General features: G+C 40.6%; 1 protein-coding gene across 1 annotated transcript in view; it reads left to right on the top strand.

The window, feature by feature from the left end:
• The window catches only part of LOC121330476 (retinoic acid-induced protein 1-like), a 25931-nt gene extending 6216 nt beyond the window's left edge, over positions 1 to 19715 (top strand). Inside the window, exons 2-3 of the mRNA XM_041277019.1 lie at positions 13494 to 18793; positions 19333 to 19715. Coding sequence (XP_041132953.1) covers positions 13511 to 18793; positions 19333 to 19458 — 5409 coding nt within the window. The 5' untranslated portion in view covers positions 13494 to 13510 and the 3' untranslated portion in view covers positions 19459 to 19715. The remainder of the gene's footprint in view (positions 1 to 13493; positions 18794 to 19332) is intronic.
• Positions 19716 to 23442: the final 3727 nt, after the last annotated feature.

Below are 23442 nucleotides of genomic sequence, written 5' to 3'. Positions count from 1 at the left end.
AGATGCACACACACACACACACACACACACACACACACACACACACACACACACACACACACACACACACAGACACACGCACACACACAGAGACACACACACACCAGACACACACACACACACACACACACACACACACACACACACACACACACAGACACACACACACAGACACACACACACAAACACAGACACACACAGAGACACACACATAGAAACACACACACACAGAGAAACACACACTCACACAGACAGATGCACACACATACACACACACAGACAGATGCACACACACACAGATGCACACACACACAGATGCACACACACACACACACACACACACACACACACACACACACACACAGACAGATGGACAAACAGAGACACACACCCACACACAGTCTCCCGAGACCAATCTACAGAGATCAATAACATTTCAGTGAACTATGGGTTAATTAAGCGAGTTTTCCATGTCTTCAGTACATTTCATTTGGTTAGCGCACTCTTGCCTGCAGAGCACATTTGAGCAAGGCTTTGGGTTATTGCTGCTTCATTTTCTTTGTAACCCATTCCCTCCTGACACACTGCGTTTTCAGACTAAAGACGTTCTCTTATTTATTACTCAACTTTATTGGTCTAGTTTATTCATTCTTTTAATTCAGCTGGTTAAGATGTCTAACTGCATGTGTACATTACAGTGCATTATCTGACTGATTATACATCTTCATGCATTACATAATAGTAACACTTAATAATTATCAGCTGTGATTTAAATCTGATAACACTTTACATTAGTCTCCTTATGTGTGGTTGTGACATAACAATGACAAAATAAGAAAAAAAAAATTGTAAGTACATTGTATTTCCACATGTGTTTGTATATTTCAGTGTAATTATCATTTAACTGTGCAGTTGCAGTTTAATTACATTGTAATTAGAGACATTTAATATGTGAAGTGTTACTAAAACTTCAATAGGTACTATAGTCTGGTTTCACATGGGGTTAATATTGAAGTCTTATTAATGATAACCCAGTCATACACCATTACTTCCTTCAACCAAATGAAACCATTGTATGTAAGTATGTTTTATGCTTCTAACAGCCAGAACCAATATCAGTGTTTGAAAATCTATTTATCAATAAGCATTCTGACATTGGCCTGTGAAACCTTTTATTATATTGCCTACAGGACAGACAGCTTAAAATGAGCTCTCTGGTATCCATGGTTACCTCCCTGGAGACCCAGGCACACTTGTTTATCTCCTGGCCAGTGTACATACTTCAATCACGACATGAACAGCGTTCAAACACCTAACAGCTGTTAGATCTCATTTTCAGGGTAATGTTATTGATCCGATGCCAGAATTATCATTTCCGCAGCTACTGAAATATAGTGTTTGACATAATGTGAATTCTGTGTCTGCTTTTAAAAGGTTTCAGTTTTTTTACTGGCGAATGCAAATTGTCAGGACGTGAGCTTTGAGAAAATGCTTGTCAGATGGGATCTGGGTGGGAGAAATATTGTCTCCCAATCTGGTGATTACCTCTTGGGCTCGTGTTTTTTAATGCAAGTGATTGTGTCCACAGGAGACCATCTATTCACAAGATAAATAGTCTCTATTTTTTTCTGCCACCTTACAAGTTAATTGCTGTATTTTTAATCATCTTAACTGGTGTCTGAGAACAGACTACATCATTTTGAAGCACAAATTGTGGATCGGTAGCTTTATTGCTCTGTCGTTGTAACTCCCATGCCATTACCGTCTTAGAAACCCTTTCACATGCCTTCAGCACAATGCTGGGCTGCTTTCAGAGAGCTTGGCTGTGCTTTCTAATGCTTTCACTCTGCTGTACTGAACTGCGCTGTGCACTAACAGTCCTGCTATTCTGCAGTGAACTCTTAGAGCTGTCACATGAAAAGAGAACACCCTTGTACTTTATCTTTTGTTTCACACGGGCTGTTTGTACAGTATAAACAAACCTTGTAATAGCATGTTCACAATCCCTTAGGCCGTTGGCTTAAGCTAGCAGACTTGAAGAGAATAATACAAGCTTGTTTCTTCCTCCTTCAATTACCTGTCCAGTGGTGACAGGGCATCACTGCAGCTGTGTTTGTGGCTATCCTCTTTTGAGAAGGTCCTATGAGAGGCTATCTCCCATCTTTAGTGCAATGCAATAGATGTTTAATATCATATCATTGCTTGGTAAAGGTGTATAAATCACACCATTATTAGGAATGATTCGAAAAACAAAGGAAGCAATAGGCACATCCCGGCAGCATTATCTGGCAGTATGTAAGGCCAAGAGCAGTTAGCTTTTAATTATTATATTCAAAAGCAAATATTTATCAGTTTTAAAGGATCATGACAGTTGAAGACCAACTACTGTCAATCAATATGCACATTGACCCAGACACTGAATGCATGCACACGATGGTTTTTTCGGTAGTGTTGCTACTTTATTAGAAGACCCCTCTTCCTAATAAAGCAATCCTTACCTGCACTATGTAGCTTTAATCATATGAAACACTGTTCTTACAGTACAACCCTACTTCATTGCAGTGGCGCATCAGATATTTTTTTTTGTTAGCATAGGTTGATATGGGCTGTAAGATGTCAGCATATGGGAGTAATGCCGTGTTTGCCCCTTGTTTCTCCCACCTGCACATTCTCTGTTGTGCTCCTCTCTCTCTCCTTACAACCCATTAACTGTGCCTTCCATGCCTGCACTCCAGGGAAACACCAGCCCAGTAGGTAGCCAGAGCACAGCTGCAGCACGCAATCAGATCAGCCTTACATGTACACAGTGCACCATTTCTTCTGAAAAACAAAAAGTGTTTCAAAACGCACAGGAGGACATTGTGTTTGCTTGTGTATCAAAGGTCAGAGAACTTGCACGCATTATTTGTTTCAGTAAAATGAGAGAAATACCGAATCTTATGGGCATTATTTTTGTTGTTGTTGTAATGTCAAATTCATGGGGAAAAGAAAAGACTTTCCTTTTCATTAGCCACATCCCCCTTGGGCTTGTTTTTGAGTGTGTGGCAGGGAGAAGTGCCACTGCAGCCCTGACACAAGCTTTAGCTGCCCTGGAGGTAATGTAGTTTTAAAAAAAGAGTATGGTAAACTGTGAAAAATGAACCGATAGGTTCCTTGTATTGAGTAGCTCATATTTCGTATTCCCTTCGCTGTTTATTGAATGCAGATGCGAACGACATGCTGTGGTTGACTTCGCTGTCGTCCTGCACAGAACTGCACCCAGTAAAGTGCACTCTCTCTGTGGGGGGGTGACGTGCGCTTCTGTAAAGTCAATATTACAAAGGTTTCTACAGTAGCTTTGAAAAGTTGTCAATAAAAAGATTGAGTCTCTTGAATCTCTGCAGGCTGGTCTCATAAGTGCTGTTCTATAGAGATGCTTTGTGTTTCCCTGTCTTGAATAAACAAAAGGGATGGATGGAGTGGAAGTGCTTTGTCAGAAATTACAGAAGACATGACCATCTCTGGTTGTTTGATGGATGAGGAGCTTGTAGTGATGTGCTAAGGATACACAAGAAAATAAGCACATTTGTTTGGTTGTAGAGTCTATAGTCAATTGCCTGTTGTCAGTTCAAATGTACTGTACAACTAATCTTGGTATGCAGGTGCACTGGTGAGAGTATGTAAGTATGTGTTTCTAATTCCGTTTCTGAAGCTGTGTATATTTGGAGAAAAACATATTACAACACGATTGGGTTAAAAGCCTAAAAGCTAGGTCATTTTATCCACAAGTGTTATATATGCTTGTTATAATTGCCTTCTGGTCAGGAGAAAAGCAGTTGGCTGGCATTGTCTGATAGCCTTTCTTGATTAAACAGCAGGCAGCAGCTCTCCACAGGCAGGTCACCCGACTGGGAGCACTCAGAGAGAACACAATAACCCAGAGCACTTACTCTCACTCACTGCTGCAGATCTCAGCTCTGTCCGCTCCCAGGCACCCATCATGCACAGCTGCTAGGACAGCAGGTCATTTATTTATTTAAAGGTATCTATTTATAAACAAGATACTTCCAGTCCCGTCCCATTTTCAGAGGGATTAAGACTTTTTAATTCAGTCGAACAGAAGGAATTTAGACAGGATACCTTTGTTGTAGCATAGAATGTCTCAGACAAAGGTTGATAAGCTCTTGGTGTCATCAGCTGATTTAAATAGGAAGCAATTTGTTTTGAGGCCAGGTATACCTCCCTAGCACAGCAGCATAGCTCTCTACTCTCAAGCAGCTGGTAGAGCCGGTGTCTGTATAATGAGGGATTTTATTTATCAAAACGCTGCTGATGTTCCCATTTGCATTGAAAAGAATCGCTCAAGTATTGTGGCAGCTTGTTACATTTGCATGTGTGTGTGTGTGTGTGTGTGTGAGAGAGAGAGAGAGAGAGAGAGAGAGAGAGAGAGAGAGAACGCTGACAGGACACACTACAGAACAGCCTGGAAAGGCTATTTGCTTGTGGGCTGAGGTGAACAGGGGGAGGGGGGGGGGGGGGGGGGGGGGGGGGGGGGTATTCTTTATTCATTTTATTCTTTCTATCAATATCTCCATCATATCTCCTTAAAACAAATCTATTACTCCAAAAGCTCATGTATATGCAAATAAAACAGAGTATGCAAATGAGCCCAGGAAAAGCTTCTGTGCCTCCCAGCATCCAATAAGTTATTCATGAGGCTGCATCGCGAGCAGCTGATTCGAGCAGTCGCCTGTGAATGGAAATCCTATTGCAGGGCTGTGATAAGCGGCTCAAACTCACCTCCCCGAGAACAATGTCATTCATCTGAGTGCCAGACTGGCGCATTTCATTACGAGCCTCCTGTCTGAGCCTGCCTCAGTGAAATGAGCGAGAATGATCAGTATGCGCCATCGCAGCACAACAACGCCTGTGACGCTACTGGTAATAACTGTTTACACCACATTAGGGGCCAGAGCAGATCTGCTTACAGCCAGCGGATAGCAGTAGGGAGCAGCAACTAGGGGGGGGAGGGGGGAATGGCAATGGCCCTTGTGTTTAACTCCTTCCAGCCTGGAATTTTTATTTTTATTATCATAAATTTAAATTTTACTATTCCTAGTATTTTAATAATTATTTATAAATTTAATATTATAATTTATTCTTATTAGTATCATATATATATTTATTATATATATATATTATATCAATATATATAAATATATATATTATATTATATACATGTATTATTAATAATAATAATACATGTATAAAAACAGTCCTATAGTTTTACCCTAATACAATAGAATCCCATAGTCTCATATGAGATGTCAGTTACCTGCATCTGCAGCAAGCTCTGGCCTAACTGGAGTCGGGGGGATTTCAATGTCACTTTTCATCAGCTAGGAAGACTGCTCTACCTCCCCCCTACCGGCTTGGCTATTCTCCAGGAACACATTACTCTTCTCATCATGAGTTTGATTCCCCCTGCTGCCGGGAGTCAGACATGTGTGTGGGGTACAGGAGTGCAGGAGACAGCAGCCTGGTCACGAAATGTTTTCTCACCATTTTGGTCTGCATGGATGGGTATGGAAGGATAGCTGACCTTGTGACGCTAAGAAGGCAGATACAATGTCAGCTCACCACTAGGGGAACAGGAGAGAACGTGTACACTAGTAAAAGTCTACCATGGTTAATGTTATTTTTCTTTGAAATGTTTGTCATTGGTGAGTTTATTTTAATATACTACAATGACTATTACTACTACTACTACTAATAATAATAATAATAATAATAATAATATTACCACAGAGAATGTCAGACTTGGTTTTACCAAAGATCCTCAAATCAGATCTTCACATGCAAGGGTTTTCTCTTTATTAAGGCATTTGGCGGAGATGTACTTATGTATGGCAATGCTAGCTGTTTACAGCATGTCGATATACTGTCACCCATAACGTATTGCATTGCATTGCATTGTATTCAATCCACACAAATAGGGGTCAGAGTCCAAAGTATCTGCATGCTATTGAAAACACTTGTTTGACTGGTGTGTGTGCATGTGCATATATAGTGCTATTAAACAGACACTGTAATGCAGCACAGTCTACCTCCAGCAAATGAGTCACTTACTTGTGCCAATCGTTTCCGACTTCAACCTTCTTGAGGATAGATTGCTTGTAAAGATTTTTAAATGATTCATACGGAAAGAGAGAGAGAGAGAGAGAGAGAGAGAGAGAGAGAGAGAGAGAGAGAGAGAGAGAGAGAGAGAGAGAGAGAGAGAGAGAGAGAGAGAGAGAGAGAGAGAGAGCGAGCAAGCGCAGAAGCAATACAGGGACGACAGTAAAGTATAATGTATTACTGGAACCAATATTATGTCATTAAGGTTTTCAAATTATTCTAGATAGAATCAGCAACATACCCCAGCTTTAGCTATGTAAAGTATTCTAACAAATATTGTACAGTTGTCTTGATCATGCTAACCAGTGGTACAGACAGTACAGTGTTGATGCAATTGATCAACAGCATATATTGGTTCATGCATCTGTCATTCATCCTTATGAAAATGTTACCACTCTCATTGTTAATACAATGTTATCCAAACTGAAGGTTTTGTAAGGGCATTTACAAAACAAAACTATAATGATGAAACATACAGACAGGTAAATAATCTACTGAGAATGGGAAGGTTTGCATGCATGTGTGGGAGATCACGTGCCTTTCCAGTCCTCCCGCAGCAGTGGCTGCAGCGCTGTGTTTTAGTGTTGTCAGGAGGTGAGGCAGAGCGTGGCAGACAGCAGCGATCCCGAGCTGTCACTCAGACACAGAGCTTCAAGAGGAGGCATGGGAGACTTGAGCATTGATGAGACTGCCAAGCCTTTACACAGGGATTAGCCTGGTAAAACTGCCGCACAGAGACTGTCCCTTGGGTTAGAGAAATCCATTCACCTTCACAGTGTTACAAGGCAGACCACCGCACTGTATCATTCTAAACAAAGCCCTTGGTTAAAGCTAGGGGAGTGCAAGAAACACTTCATATTGTGCAGATCACTTGAATGGGATTCGGATTGGGAAATAGAATCTTCAACACTAAAAGCTATGAAATATTTAGATTCTTTTAGCAATGTTGTCTGGTGGTGTAACTTTGGCACTGCCTCCCACCTCTTGCTTTTGAAAATCAGGCGTTGATTCCTGTAGTACTGCAGTAAACACATTCGCAACACCTCCTGCTGTTAAATTTTAATCAGGAGAAAAATAAATAAATGTTGGCACTTCCAGGACAATGTAGGATTTGTTTTGGCGTTAACTACTTCCATTTTTAGAAGGAAAAAAACAAAATTAAAATTAAAAACTCTTAATATTAACACCTTTGTGTGCGATTGGTTTTATTGATCTCTGCAGAATACCAAACTCTTTCCGTTGGCCTTTCATCTTTGTTACCCTGTTTGCCGCTTATGGGCTGCAATAATAAACGGCAGCTGTTTACAGTGGCAGAACAGCACAGAGACCTTCATATCTGTCCTTGGGAGCTGCCCGGAGGAGTCAAGGGAAAGGTATAATTACAGGTTGCTGTATCTGCTTGTCAGAAACTGCTATACTGCAGGCTGCTAACTGGTGTGCTGCCGATACTGGGGGAAAACAAAAAGGGGCTTTGGGGAACGGCTGCTCGGCAGCTGCTGGATAAATTAGACAAGACATAGTTCAGTCGATTACATTATAAGCACCAAAGATGCTATATAAATTCACATTGTACTGTAAGTTACTTTATGTAAATTCAGCTTGTTTCAGGGAAGTCGGTAGGTTATTTCCTGGCTAAGGCTGCACTTATTAATTTCCATAGCACTTTTCACAATAGGCAGTATTAAATTATTATTGCACATCCACACTGGAAATCAGTAGTTAAGCAGGGATTTGAACCAGTGATCCCTTAGCTCCCATTTCAGCTTTATCCACTAGTGCATAGAGTATCACATTAAAATTCGATTCAGGAGGACTTGCCTGATAGATAATTGTCCGTGGCATGCTGAGCCAAGGGATATGGGATCCTGCTGTGAGCCTCAGATGTGATTTCCTCTTGTATGAGTGCACTGCAGTGTGACACAGTAAACCTATAGTAAAGCATGGTAAAGCCTAGTGGAACCTTGATAAATTACAGTCAAGCAAGAAAAGTCATAGCAAATGCATGTAATTTGCATGCAACATTTCCTTGCAAATGCACCATGGTTAATATGGGTTCCACTACAACTATTCACAGAGAGGACCTTTGTAAAGGGTGGTCTCTATCCATGGAAATTCACTAAGCCCACGGCACTTTGTCACTTGAGATCAGCCTATAACATTTATAACAGGCAGTCTGTGTGTGAGCTGTTGATGGATGCTTGTGTTCGACCTGTTAATAGCAAGTTGTTGAATAGTCTTGCATGCGGTTTATTTGTGTGATTCTGTAGCTGTTGTTGCTGCCAGCAACAGGGCACTGCTGTGAACGCTATGCTGCAGCTTCACTAGCTCAAGCCTTTCTCAGCCAGCCTCTGTGACAGAAGTTCATTTATAATCTTGTCATGTGGGTGTGAGTGTGTGCGTGCCCCGGTGGGCGACCGAGTGCGTGTGAGTGTCAGGGAGGAAGTGAGTGTGACACTGTTTTGCTTGTCAGGAAAACACTTCTAGGCCTTTGTTAAAAATAGATGTTCTGCAATGAAAAATTATAGAATAGCATGTTGCAGGTCAGATTGATAGAGAAATGGATTGTTGACAACTACCAGAAGAGAGAGTCAAAAGGATTAAGGCTTACAAAAGCTAATATACTATTGACTGAGAATAGTCATTGCTGAAAATGACAACAAAATACATGGGGAAATATATAAAAAAAAATTTAAAAACTCAGCACTGCAACATAAACCTAGGCTTCTTGTTGTGTTTATTTTAAACCAATTAACTTCCACAGTCATAGAGATTAAACAGTAAAGCTAACACAAATTATTGTGTATTACCCACTTGGTTTCCCTGTCCTGCTCAACTTGGCTTGCTCACCACCTGCATGCGATGTTTGGGTGTTTAAACCCAATAAGATGCAGCCTACGAGTCACCATGATGATTTTCTTCTTGGTCCTTTGCCATTCTTTAAGTACTAATGGTGACCAGGAATACAGGAGTGCTGGTTGATGCAATGCACTTACTACCATGCACATTTTAACCTCTGATAAATCTTTGCATTTAATCTACATTAATACCAACTAACAGTTAACTGCTCTGGGACATATTTACTGCACAATTGATCATGTGACTTGTCACTAAGATTAGCTCCTTTGAGTCGCATTACCTAGTTATGATGTGTCTGCTTTATCTGCCAATAAAGAGGCCGCATCCAGCAATATACAAAAATAGAACGGTGAGCCTAGAGTGAGAGTCATGTGACAGAATATGAGCCCACAGGCGGTTATTAGTTTTCACCCTGGGACCTTGCAAGAAAACAGCCAGCAACATTTTAGATCTCTGTGTAGCCAGAATGTAAAAAGAACTTCATCGAGCAATTTATCATTGTGACTATGTCAAATAAGTATATGCTAAGGGGGTAATGCAGTTTGACTGTTTCTTCCTTCTTCAGGGCTTTAGTGAAAATGATACAGCATTTAATAATGATACGGCATTTAATGTTGAGTGATTGATTGAACTACAAAGCCTGTTATTCTCAGTCTGAAAGTTCAGAATACCGCTACTGTAGGAAATCGTTGACACCACATAAAAGAATACTATTGTTCTAATGTTGATCCCCTTAAACAAGCAGTTGGTAATCTTACATAAATGCATGCATGCTACAGTATTTTTTGACAATCCTATACCTAAGATTTAAAGGGTTAATTTGAGTAGAGAGGGGGGCCTGCCCCCTTGAGGGCAGAGAGAGCAGTGCAATCCATCAGTTTAATGCATTTGGCTCTGCAGACAGCTGAGCAGTCCAGCGTTCTAGATTGTGCGGTTGTTATGTGACAGGGGCAGCGGTCCTTGAGCAGGCGTATTATTTATGTACCCTCTGGGTGCGAGGCTGTGCTGCATCGCATTGCAGATCCAAATCTCAGCCTCACATCTGCCGGCACGTCATCTTGGGTCAGCTTCTACCCCATCTCGAGTCTCCAGCCTACAGCGCAGACACAGGTGTGATTGAAAACAAACAAGTGCTGCTGATAGCACACATTATAGAAACGTAATCAGACTTCATTGATAAAAATCAGCGATTATAGCAAAAGCTAACGCTGGCAGGCTGACAATATTAGGCTTAAGCCGCCCAGTTATGAGTATGTTGATAGCTTGTTTTGATGAGACAAAGTCTTGCAAGTCACGTTGTCTTTTTTGGCAACCTTCTTTCCTTTCATTTTTGGGAGATATGAAGAATGCTGATGCATCTGTAACACATAGAAAAGCAAATGTTAAAAAAAGTAACGGTAGACAAGGCTAAACGTACTTTTGTCAGAAAACTCATGCGATAGAGCATTTATTAAAACAGACTAGACAACACTACGGCAATATGCAAGTTAGTTGCCCTTTGTTAGACGAGACCAAATAAAAATCAGTTGGAGGAGACAAACTGACGCAGAGCGGGGATGCAGCAGATTGAGGTAAAATATAAATCTGTTCCTTACGTATTGTTTCTCGAAAGACGAATGAGAGACTAATTATTTAATTGACAATTTAGTCTGGTATTAGAAGTACCTAAAATATGCTTGAGATTTACGTGATTTGACCAAAGGTTAAAGGGATTTCCCTGCCAGAACCACTGCTGTGTTTAATTTCCCTGAGGACAATTACTTTATGCTCCAAACACCCTTGTGGAATATTTCCTCAGCAATGTTCTTCAAGAGGTGAACATTTGATATGCATCTCTAAAAGCTGCTGTGTAACCGATATGCATATTCATATTGTTGGGTTACTGTTTACATTTTTTTTCTGTACACAATATATCTTTTGGTGACCAGTTTGTTTACATTCCCTACAGGAAGCTTCCACTATGAACACAAAAGCTGCCTTATAACCAATTATTAAAATATTCATCATTTGAAAATGTTGATCCTAAAATGAATAATGCTTTGGTTACTTGTTTAACTGCTGTCTGTGAAGATCAGTTGACTGAGGCATTGTGTTTTAAATGTATTCTTCAAATTTAAATCAATATAGTGACACATCACCAATTTGAATAGGCACTGACATAGCCTTGAAGAAAGACGTACAGGCAATATATTTACAATACAACAATAGTCCAGTAGGTGTCTGTTAGATTAAATGGCTTTTAATAAAATAGCTGGGTATAGGTTACCAGAATAAAACCTATAAAGATGTTCTCCAGTTCACAGATTATATTGATGGTCACCGTTGTCAACCAACAAGCTGATTATTAGGCCTAAACAATCCACATTAATAAAAAGCAATTCTGAGATTGTGCTGAAATAGACATGTTTATTAGCAGGTATTCACTATGGTATTTCTATGGAGCAACCTTCAGCTTGAGACGGGCAATGAGGTGGACAGATATTAGGTGTCTGTGTTTTTTGTCCGCTTCAGTGAGTGCGATGATCAGAATTCCTGTCAAACTCTAACGCTTCTAGAGGAAGCTGCCGTCATGTTCATTGACGAGTATATTAAAATGCTAATCACGGGTATCAAACAGTGCTCCTAGTGAAAAAAAAAAAAAAAAATCTATTATGCTTTCAACTATAAAGCATTTTGTAATTTCTAGTGCAAGCAGATTGTTGGCGATTATTAAGAGAAAAGAAAACACTGCAATTCCATCAGAGCCCCCAAATAATTTGCATACTTCAAGGTCATAAATATGTAGAACAAAACGAGGGCAAAGCAACCTTTGAGAAGAGTTTTGGACCGTGTCTGAATTCCCTATTCCCACCAACTGCTCTGCCATATGTAATAAAGGGGATGACAGCAAAGTAAATACAGGGTGGAGCATTCAAGCCTTATGGGGTTCGGGCTTCAATAAAGCCGAGGCAGGGAAATAGCGGAAAATAATTCCTGCATAAGGCTGCCAAATGAATGGTGAACTCAAGAGAAGCCTCTGCATTCAGTGCATGCCTGATTATCTGCCATAAAGCTTAACAATCAGATTCCACCTTCCCTGCTCACAGACAGCTTCTTAAACAACGTAGCGTTCCTCGTCACAAAGAAGCAGCTGCCATTGCACTTGTGACAATGGACAGCTTAATCAGGAATGTCAGGAATTATACTAAAGCCCCCAAACGTGCTCAGTTTTCAGCTTTTTATTTATTTATTTGTTAAACTGGCATGTAGTGCTTGCACTATGAAGGCTTTAGTTAGCCAGGGGGACAGGATCTGTCTATCCAGTCCATTGACTCTGTATTTATAAGATGCAAGAGGCACAGCTCGTGCATGTATTCTGCAGCAAAATGCAAGTTGTAAGGTGCCATACATGCAACATTGTCAGCTGACAATGGCAGTAACATTGGTTTTGTATGTTTGTTTGTTTTTGTATAATATCACTAAACTACCCTTGGTCAAATATTATGTTTAGTCTGTTTGTAAAAAAAAAAAAAAAAAATTGTTAACCTAAAAATTAGATGATATTAGGTGTGCTTGCACCAGCGTTCTGGAATCTTTCCGATAAGATATTCTGGAACAGTCTGTACTGGAACGGTGTGTTTACACTTGCTTGAAACAGCGGGGGGATACTTCTCACAGGATCATTATTTCCGAAATTTGTAATTCAAAAAATTAGGTTTAGCCAGTAGTCGCTACACATCGAAAAAATGTAAACAACATAACAAAAAAACATGCAACCACCAGTGTTAGCTGAGATATCAAACATATTATAAATACTTAATATAAAAAATATAGAAATGCATTACACTTACTTTTTTAGATGCTAAATCTTTCCAGAATTCGTCCTTAGCACGTTTACACTGAAAAAAGTGACCAGAATCCGTCCTCTTGTCCTCTCAGTCAGGAATACGAACTGAACATTTGAGCAGATAAGAGGACGGATTCCAGAATGTGCTGAGTAGAGTTTACCCTAGCAAAAAGTGACCGGAACCCGTCCTCTTATTCTCTCAATCCAGAGTATTTGTGCCAGTGTAAACGCACCTATTGATTACCTAAAGGATTTTTAAAAATCAACATACTTATTGGAGGTACTGGGTCTGAAATGAGTTTTTTTGCTTCTAAACAACATAACTCTGTACCATCAAGTTAGCTTCATTTTTATTTTTAAATTTAAATATTTCGTAATATGAAGCTCATGTTGTTCAAGTCTTACCAAAGATTGCATTTAGCAGACAAAATGAAAAATTGAAAGAAAAACGGACAACGAATTTTCTGGTAGCTCTGTATTTAATCGGGTATATTCTTTAATAAGCTGAGAATATTCGTAACCTTCTGTGAGAAAACACTGAGCTTGAAAACAACAAGAAGCAGTTACACGTCAGTCCTTTAATAATAAAGAAGAAGGCACTGTAAATGTAAACAAGCTGGGCTGGAAGTAATCCTGAATTCTGTTTTGTTTGTAGAAGTCGGAGTTGGAGTCATGCAATCCTTCAGAGAAAGGAGTGGTTTCCATGGCAACCAGCAGTGCTACCAGCAGGAGGCACATGAATTATCACGCCTTGAGAATTACAGGCATCATCAGAGCCAGACAAGACAGGGCTATGAGGCGCATGCTCTTGCAGCAGCGAAGGACTGTTACAGCCAGCAAGTCTACCATGGCTACAGCAACAGCACCGGTGCAGATAAGCAATACAAAGGAGCAAAAATCCCAACCCAGCATCTGCAAAACAGCTCGTCCTTGACTGGCTACAGCAACCACCTCAGCAATGCGTATTCAGCCCAGTACGTAAGCGAGGGACACCTGCAGCAAAAGTGGGAAGACTCCTCCCATTTACCCCAGTATGAGCAGGAGCTCTTAGGAAGGCTGGAATCTCCCACCAGTGGTGGTCAGTACCTTGAGCAGAGCTTACACTCTATATCCAGGAGCCAGTGCTCCCATTCTACCCATCAGAACCCCCCAGTTTATACCACCCATCACCAGCAAAAAGTCCAACAAGACACCTCCACCTCCCCTATGACCTACACACAAGGCTCCCTCCATTTTCCTCAGCACTCCCAATCGCTCTCCTCCTCAACTCCTTCCTATACTGTGGTGGACAAATCCAACCAAACTAGTCGTTGCTACAAAAACTATGTCATGCCTTCCAATTCCCAATACAACAGGCAACTTGGGAGTGGCACTATCAAACAAGGTGGCTACAGAGCCCAGACTAATTATAGCTACCAGTCGACTCCTGCCAGAGTTGGCTATGAACAGCAAGCTTCCCTGCAAGCAATGCCCAATACCCAGGACAACCTTTCAAAGTACCAACATTATAACCAACCCCAGCAGAACTACTGCCTGACAGACATCTCTGTGAGGTCTCCCGAGCAGTACTACCAAAACTGCAGTCCCAGTTCAAGCCACTCCCCGGCTAGATCTGTTGGGAGATCTCCCTCTTACAGTTCCACACCTTCTCCCTTAATGGTCAACCCAGAGAACTTCCAGTACAACCAGCCACCCATCACTACAGGGGCTTCATCGTCCACTGGCATAAGAGACCAGAGTCTTGTGATGCCCTCTCACACCCACTCTTCCAATCTCAACCCTCAACCCACCAGTTATGCAGGATCTCTCAAGGACAGGTTTTCAGAGAAGCTTCTCTCCAACCCCAGCCTTTGGAGCCTCAATGCACTGACTTCTCAAGTCGAGAACATTTCTAATAACGTCCAACAGCTTCTGCTTTCCGAAGCTCTTGTCTCCAACAAGAAAGGTGGAAAACGGACCCCTAAAAAAACAGAAGACTGTCAAGGTCAGCTGAGAGCTCTGGAGGATGGGGCTGAGGCACAGCTGGCCACACCTGCGTCTGAACCTTTCAGCACACCTCAGTCAGTCCACACAGAAATGCAAGAGGGAGAATACTCAAGCAGTTCTGAAGAGCAACTTGAGAGTATCTATTACATGTGCAGTCAGAACAGTCCAGCCCAGACAACAAACAATTCACAGCTTATCCTCGAAACTGTATCTTCAGATTCTGTGACTTCACCTGGCAATATGTCAGCCAAATCTAATGACTCTCTGCACAGTGGTGAACCAGGAGAACATTATACAACCTTACTGAAGAACCTAGGCAAAGACAACTCTCCAAAGAGCCAGTCTGCCTCTAGTCCTCTGAAACAAGAGGAGAACTCTGCCACTGCCATTATCAAGGAGAACTTTGAAGAGTCAGCTTGGCCTGATAAGACAAAAGCAGAAAAGGAAGAAATAAAGGAGCCTGTAGTCACAGATGATGAGAAGGGTGACATCTGTTTGCTAGACCAAGGAGGCTGGCTGGAGGAAGAGAAATACCCAATGTTCTTTCATAAATTAAGCAAAGCATTAATAAGTAAAAGCTATCCCAATAGCATGGGGCAGAAAACATACCAGGACATCCAGTATGTGACAGATGAGAGGGAAGACTGTGAGAAGCCCTCAAGCCCTGCCGAGTTTCACTGTGGGACGGCTGCAGGCTCTGATGTGGAGGCTGAAATGTATAATTCAGACTTTCCTGCAGATTTAAACGTCGCAGGTAAAGCTGTGCAGTTCAACTGGAGCAATGACCTTGTACAAGACCAATATTTAACCATGAAAGAGGAAGTCTCCAATTATTCCCACTTTAATTCCAGAGTCGAAGTATTTGAAGAAAAGCTTTCAGCAGCTGAGAACCAGGAGATGTATGCTGAGGAGTGCTCTGTCGAGTCGTCAGAATCCAATAAACCTGCTGTGATAAAGGACAAGCATGGCTCACTATCCCCTGAAGAGACATTTAAGAGCCAGGTATGGACTCAGGAGTCTGCAGAATGCAGTAGTCCAGAAGAAGACCAGGATAATGGAAAGCAGATCCCAGAATCTAAAGAAACATTTTTAGAGTCAATCGTCCAAGAGGCAGCCTTTCCTAGCACTGAAAGATCAGTAATGTACGATGTCTCACCTCAACATCCTTCTAAGACAATAGTTTTAGTGACCCCTGATGGAACGACACCTTTGTCCCAGACAAGTGACAACAGTGATCTAGAGGACAGCATGATGCTTGCCCATGACATACCTCTTTTAGCCACTCAGTCAGTGATTCACTCATCATGGGCTGATACACCTCCCTCTTCAAAAAAATGGGATGAAGAAATAGAGCTTGGAATTGACTGTCTAAATGAAGTGTCGGAGTCCTTTGAATCGGAGTCACTGAGTACATCAGCAAAGCTCAATGAATTAAACAGAAAACACGATGAGGAGAAAAGCAACCAACCAGGAAGATTAATGCACACAAGTGTTCGAATTAGAAGGCTTTCTAGTCTGGTAGGAGAGGGGCTGCCAACGGCTCCGCAAGCGATCAATATGTCATCTAGTAAAAATACAGCTTCAGCAGACCAGACAGAAGCAACTAGCAACAATCTGTCTAGTCAGATACCTAAACGTTTTGCAGACAACCCACCATCAAGGATGTGTACTCGGTCTTTCACAGCGCAGGGTATCCCCAAGGCTTGTGTGCATATAAAAAGACAATCAGCCCCTAGCCTCCCAAAGACAGCTTCCTCAAAAGACCTTCTTTGTCACCCTACAGACGTGTTTTCCAAAATCAAGTGCTTCAAACACAAAGGCCTAAAGTCTTTTGAAGGTTGCATTAAGGGCAAAAGGAGTTTGAGTGAGTGCTGCCCGAATGGGGAAGACCAGGATGTTGCCCAGAGTATACTGCCACTGCTAAAAGAGCAACGACCAATGGTATTGAGGTCAAGAAAGCAAAAGCAAGAGAAGCCACTGAAAGAAAAAGTCAAAGAAAAAAGAATACCCAATCTCCTGCCTAGGAAGCTTAAAACACCACATAAGCAGAAGGCTGTCTTTCTGAAAGGTAAGGCACGAGCAAGTCCTAAACAGAACACAGCTGACTCCCATCGAAAAGTGGTGTACAGAATAAAAAACAAAATTGAAAAGCCAGCCGAGAATCTGTTATCCGCCCTCAAGAGGAAGTCCAACGGCTGCTCACCCATCCCTGTGAAACGACACAGAGGTGTGAAACAGGGGAAAGGTGAGGCACTCCCGGCCCCATTAAATAACAAAGGGGTGGTGGCGAAACCTCCCAATAAGAAATCACGGAGTGGAGCCCATTTTAAAACCTCTTTAAACAGTTACCTTACCAAAGAATTGCCTCTCATAGTCTCAAGTGTTGCCCCTTGCATTCAGGCTCAGTACCCTGCTAAGACTAAATATCTACCCCCAAGGAAAGGCAGGGGCCTTAAATATGAAGCTATGGTGCAGAAGATCACATCTCCAGGCTCCAAGAAGCATGCTTCTAGCACTTACGTAGAAAATACAGTGGCTAATCCAACCACTGCATTGCAGAGTCACGAAGAGAATGAGCAAATAAAGGAAGCACAGCAGCTGAAACCAAGGGCTGATGCAGAATCACAGAATGTGATTGTGGAACTAGAAGGAAGCTTTGTCAAAAGCCCTCCTTCAAAAAGAAGGAAACTGTCAGTTGGACAGATCTGTGTAAGTAGGACCCAAATTGCCTCAGCCTTTGAAACAGAAGTGAATTTAGTTGTTGGACCAAGGCTAGCTAAACAAAGGGCAATCAAAAACAATCACGAAATGCACATGAAACAACGGAGGAGAAGGAGAAAAGGTATTGGGTCAACGGTTCCTGAAGACAATGTTGTGGCAGACCAGCATTCTTCAACCCCTTTGATTGCATCACTTCCCCCGGAAACAGAACTGGCAACACCCACACCAGTCACTGTAGAAACAAGCAAATGTAAGAGGGTCAATCAAAGGTTATCTCAGCCGAAAAAGAAGCAGGTGACATATTTAGATAACAAGAGTAGGAAAAATCAAAAGATTGTTAAAAAAACAGGGACAGTCAGAAGGAATAGAAAGCTTTTAAATTCAGTTAAGACCAAGAGGAATGGATGCAGGCTCAAGAACCGACATAAAAAACAATGTGCTCCAATAGTAGAAGACAAGGAACCTGAGATCCGATTAAAATATGTGTCGTACAAGCCTCAGAAAAATGAAAACAAACCACCTCAGTTCTGTCCTTATATTCACATTGACAAGTCAAAAGAGTTGTCTTCTATATGTAACATTGTTAACAGGCCTGAAGAAGAATGTCAGCTTCTTCAGACAAGGAAAAATAACTCACCAAGGATAAAGAACTCTGTAGCAGTTGCCAAGGTGATGCCGAACTCTTCTGTCATGCAGCAGGGGCCTTTGATAAACAAGAATCTGATTGACAGATGTCTAACTTGCTGCCTGTGTAGAAAGCCTGCAAATTACAGAGAGCTGGGAGACCTCTGTGGGCCATACTACCCAGAGGACAGCATACCAAGAAAAACACAATCTTTTAAGTGCAAAACAGAGTTGGGGGAGAATAGGGTGAAAACGATATGTAGCTCTGTTCAAAGTGAGGCCACAGAGCTAGAAACTGAGAAGAGCAGCAGTAGTGTTGTTCCTGGAAGGCCCAGATGGCTCGACAAGTTACCAGGGGAGCACAGCGGTGTCCGATCGAAGTTTAGGGATAGATGCCGAAAGTTGCATCAGTTTCAGGGGTACAACAGGAAAGCTGTGGACGCAGAGTCGAACCCTCTGAAAGAACAGGATGGCAGTGGGCCAGTCTCAGAGCATTTGGAGCTGGAGATAGAGTCTAAAGAGCACTGGGTACATGAGGCCTGTGTAGTATGGACTAATGGAACGTTCCTTGTCGCGGGCAAGCTGTATGGACTTCAGGAAGCTGTGCTGGTGGCCAGTGAAACGGTAAGCCCATTTTATAAACCTGCTCCCTTTTTTCCCTGATGTGCAATACTGTATACTGGGTGGTTCAGAAGTCACTGGACAAATAAAATGGATACATTGCTTAATGGATAACCATTGAATCTGCAGGTACTGTTCATTCTCAACTTGTCCAGTGACTTTTCAGTCACCCGGTGGACAAGGTTGAACTGTATCTGTAACTTGTGTATTTGTCCATTAATACAATCTTTATCCCATTGTAGACAGCCTTTATAGTTCCACTTGTCTTTTTGTCCCTACTTCATTCCATGTCATTCATTTTTTTATTTTGATCTAAAACGCTTCCTACATTCTACAACTGCACATAATGGTTTTTCATGTCACAAAGGGCTTTTCTTTTGTCAATTAACCTATTCTATCCCATTTTAAATTGAATTAATATTACATATTGCACTAGACATCTGTTCACTCCACATTCAAAGCCCTTTATTAACATGGTGTGATAATGTATTATCTTTCTGTCTGGTCTGTTAATTCTTTATTATTCTTCCTTATTATTCCAGAACTGTTTGAAATGCCAGGAATCTGGGGCCACAGTAGGCTGTTGTTCGAAGGGATGCACGCAGAAATTTCACTACGTTTGTGCCAAAGATATGGGTAAGTACTTTTTCGACTGCTGGAGCTGTTAATATATGTTCTGTAGCTACATTCAAACAGAATTCCTGGATCAGGTAGGATGTTCTGTGTATATTAAGTTTGGATGACACAAATTTAGGGCGGGTCAGCAGCAGATGTGTCTCAGCTTTATTTTGCAAACAGAGAATAATCTAATCGACATACAGGTTTAGCAGCTTGAAAATGTTTGCAATGCATGTTGCATTTTTAAAAACATGGTGGTCGTTAATTTGAGTTTGTTTAGTTCAATTTATTAAATTAGTTTTATTGAATCAAGTAATACTTAATCATTAGTATATAATAAGTAAAAATATATCTGTGTTTGTGTGTGTGTGTGTGTGTGTGTGTGTGTGTGTGTGTATATATATACACATAGATATATATATATATATATATATATATATATATATATATAGATATAATAACACATAACTAATTGTTTGTGTATTTATTTTTTAGGTTGCCTATTGAGGGTCTCATTGAAATGTCCTAAACATAAGGTAAGAATTGTCCTAAAATGCACTATACAGGACATAGCTTACTCTTGGTCTTAATAAGAGTATTGCTGAGATGTAAAAATCATTCACCAGCTCACACATACTATACTGTTTGTTAGTTAGTTCTGTATTATGGCAGTACTACAGTTGTTTTATTTTTAATTTTTATTTACCTTTAATAATTTTTTTTTTTTTTTTTTTTTTTTTTTTTTTTTATTGAACATGATGCCAATTGCACTTTCTTTAAATATGATTTTTCCTCCAAGCATCTTCTAAAGGGAAAATTGCCTATCCTATATTCTGTCTGATAATAAAAAGTGACTGGTGCAATATGTGAAATCCTGAGAAACAATCAATACTGACTGTCCTCAAACATTTCCACTGAACCAGATACTTGACAGGGGAGAGTTCATTTCAGAGGGGGCTCAGTGAGATCAAGGCTGACAAGTCCAGGGAAGGATAACTGGTTGAACTACCGTAGTGAAAGGGGGAAAACCCAGTCTATCTAGATGTCAAGAGGTAAAAGGGAAAATCAGTCTTTCTTCTGCCATAAGATTTTATATCTTGGCATCCGTCTCACTGTACAATGCACTAAGAAAGAACCAAGGAACTGCATGTCTGTTCTTTGTGCTTTTTCAGGGCATACATGACTTAGCTTTGAGACACTATGAAACAGAACATGAAACGTTGTGATTTCCAATCACTGTGTTTTAATCAGAGAATGACACCTTTGCTTATCTTCAGTTTGGACCACTTGCTGAACATTTTTAAAGACCCTTGATTTACAGTTTGTCAAGAATGGACTGTAATCGCTCTTGGGTATCTGTTTATATGTGCTTGTAAAGCGGATTGATGATCATAGTAGGGCCCATGCAGTATTTGATAGAGACAATTCTACAGTGCAGTGCTGTAAAGGGATACTTGTTGTCATTTTATAATCCTTCAAAACTTTTCATTAGTGTAAGTATTATTCACTCCTTTTCAAATCATTGTAGTCAAAGTTCTTGTTTTTGCTTCATTTCTTAAGCTGGTAATTTTGTGATTCGGCCCATATACCCCAAAGCTTAAGATGTGCTGCTAAAGCACGTGAGAATAATATCTGAACAGCCTGTGCTGGTGGAGCAGAGAGCAGCTGTTATACCTTCTTAACCAGCCCCCTTTGAAAAGAGGGGTGAACCAGATCAGAAATCAGTTTGACGAGTTTAAAATACACACTGATGAAAAGGATTACTTCATAAACATAATAATAAGGGAGAGGGGAGAAAATATCATGAAAGATAATGAAGAGGTTAGCAATATGGATTTTAAAAAGTACCGTACACGTCATGCCACGTTTCCAATGCAGATGGCTGACTTTTTAAAAGGAGTGTTTTCATCCTGCCTTTTCTGATTGTGTGTGGGTTTTTCTCTCCTAGGGCGTGTGAACCTGCTAGTTCTGCTGAAAGGGAAGCAGCCAGGCTTGTGAATATCCCCTTCTATGCAGTGCATCAAAGGATATCCATCCTTGCATAGACAACTAAATATGGATTAGAGCTTAATGCTTCACACCACCTGATTGTACAGAATCCAGCCTGTAGCGCCACTGCAGCAATGCTGTTAACGAACAGTATTTTCATGAAATAAATGCAGCAGATTTCTTTATTCTCCCTCACTTCTTTTTCACAGGCAGTGCTTCACGTCTTTATCCAGTATTACGTGACAGGCCGTTCTCTTACCAGTACCGACAGATTGTTGACTGTTAAGAGGTGACCCTTTTCAGTTAGTTGTTGCTACGCTTCAAAGAAAATTTAAAACTGGTTATTTTTTAGGATCTAGTTTAAAATAAAAAAAAATACCAGTGCTCTTTTATTTCTTATTCTCTCAGAGCTTAAACGAGGCAAGGGGGAATTGAGAAAGGCAGTCCCTGGGAGAAGTTTTGTGTAGAGAATCCCTGTCCATTTTCAGGCAGTCTCTGTATCAACAACAAAGTGAACACGTCAAATCAAAATACATTTTATTTATTTGACTTACATTTAACTGAACTACTCTTTGTGCGATGTATTTTTTTTTTTTAATTAATGCAAAAAATGTCTGTAAAAATGTTTGCCACTAAAAGGGTCAAATAAGCTACTAAAGGCGCTGTTAATTCAAATCACTCTGCACTAGCCATCAGGACTTTTAACACATTTCACATTGGCTGCAAGTGCCCAGCAGGTGGCGCTGGTGTATATAGAGATGCTTCATGTCAGATTTAACACAAAATGCAGAGCTTCTCACCTGTCTAATCAGTAGACGTTAAAGATCCCATTGCACTCATTCCAAGAAAGTTACCCCAGTGTACTGGCTAAACTCCAATATAAAAACTGGATAAATTCCCTCTATAACAAGTTTTCAGCTCCCTTGATTCTGTAAATGGCAAATCTCTAAAATCTCTGATGCCGCCTCTCAAGGAATCCATTCAGCATTACATATATTAAAGCTGGAGTTAAGAGATCTATACATAAAAACAATGTAAACAGAATTGATGCCGAGTGCCAGTATCAGACCGCTGTGTATTGTCATTTCAAAGATAAATATTATTAGCTTGCAGTGCTATAAGAATTTAAATCAAGCCACGTTCTCTATTGACCACCTTTTTGTTTGCTCTTTTGCATATTCTGAAATATTCCATTTGTAAGTGCTGTTTCCGTTTATACTAATCAAAGGTAACGACAGATTCTTGATCCTTATTGACAGTCCTTGTGCATTCTGAGCAGCTATCCTGGGGAGCAGCCTCTCTTTGTGACAAATAGATCTGGCCATGGATCAGTTCATAGATCAAGCTCAGAGCTCCAGTGATACTCTCTGTATATTCTCAGATCGCTGTCTGGTGAATTCATAACTCCCTGATTTGTATTCAGAGTGGAACTGAGATAAGCCCCAGCCTTTATTTCCTTTCTTTATACAAAGGTCATTGCCAAAACTCAATTTTAAATCTTCCTTGAGCCAATTACAAGGTAGTCCAATTAGTTAATTTAAAGAATTGTGTAAGATTGAACATAAATCTATTCAAATTAAATACAAAAGACTGGTACTGCTCCCTATTATTATTATTATTATTATTATTATTATTATTATTATTATTAATGGTGTACATAAGTATTTGACTGTTTAATTGTAAGATGTGATGTACTTAAATAATTGTGTATAGTATTTCTTAGAGATGTTTATTTTCTATAAAATAAATATGTTATTGCCTAAAAAATGTGCTTAAATGAATGAATTAAATGATTTTTGGAATGTTATTCATCTTGGTGGCCTCCGTTGTTTTAAAAGCACTGAGCAGATGGAAGTGAATGGGAAGTGCGCCCTCTTATGGTAGATAACAGAACCTCATTCAACCTCGATCAACAGTATTATGACATCACCACGTGTGGTTTAACGATTGATAAGCAAACCCAAGCTTGCTAACTAAGGTATGCCTTTTCAAACAGTAAACTAAACAAGCCTATGATGCACGAAGACTATTCAACCCCTTGTCTT

This window comes from Polyodon spathula, chromosome 18 (genome assembly GCF_017654505.1).
Source record: "Polyodon spathula isolate WHYD16114869_AA chromosome 18, ASM1765450v1, whole genome shotgun sequence".
Taxonomy (NCBI): domain Eukaryota; kingdom Metazoa; phylum Chordata; class Actinopteri; order Acipenseriformes; family Polyodontidae; genus Polyodon; species Polyodon spathula.
Note: the sequence above shows the minus strand (reverse complement) of the source record. Positions and strands in the feature narration are given on the sequence as shown.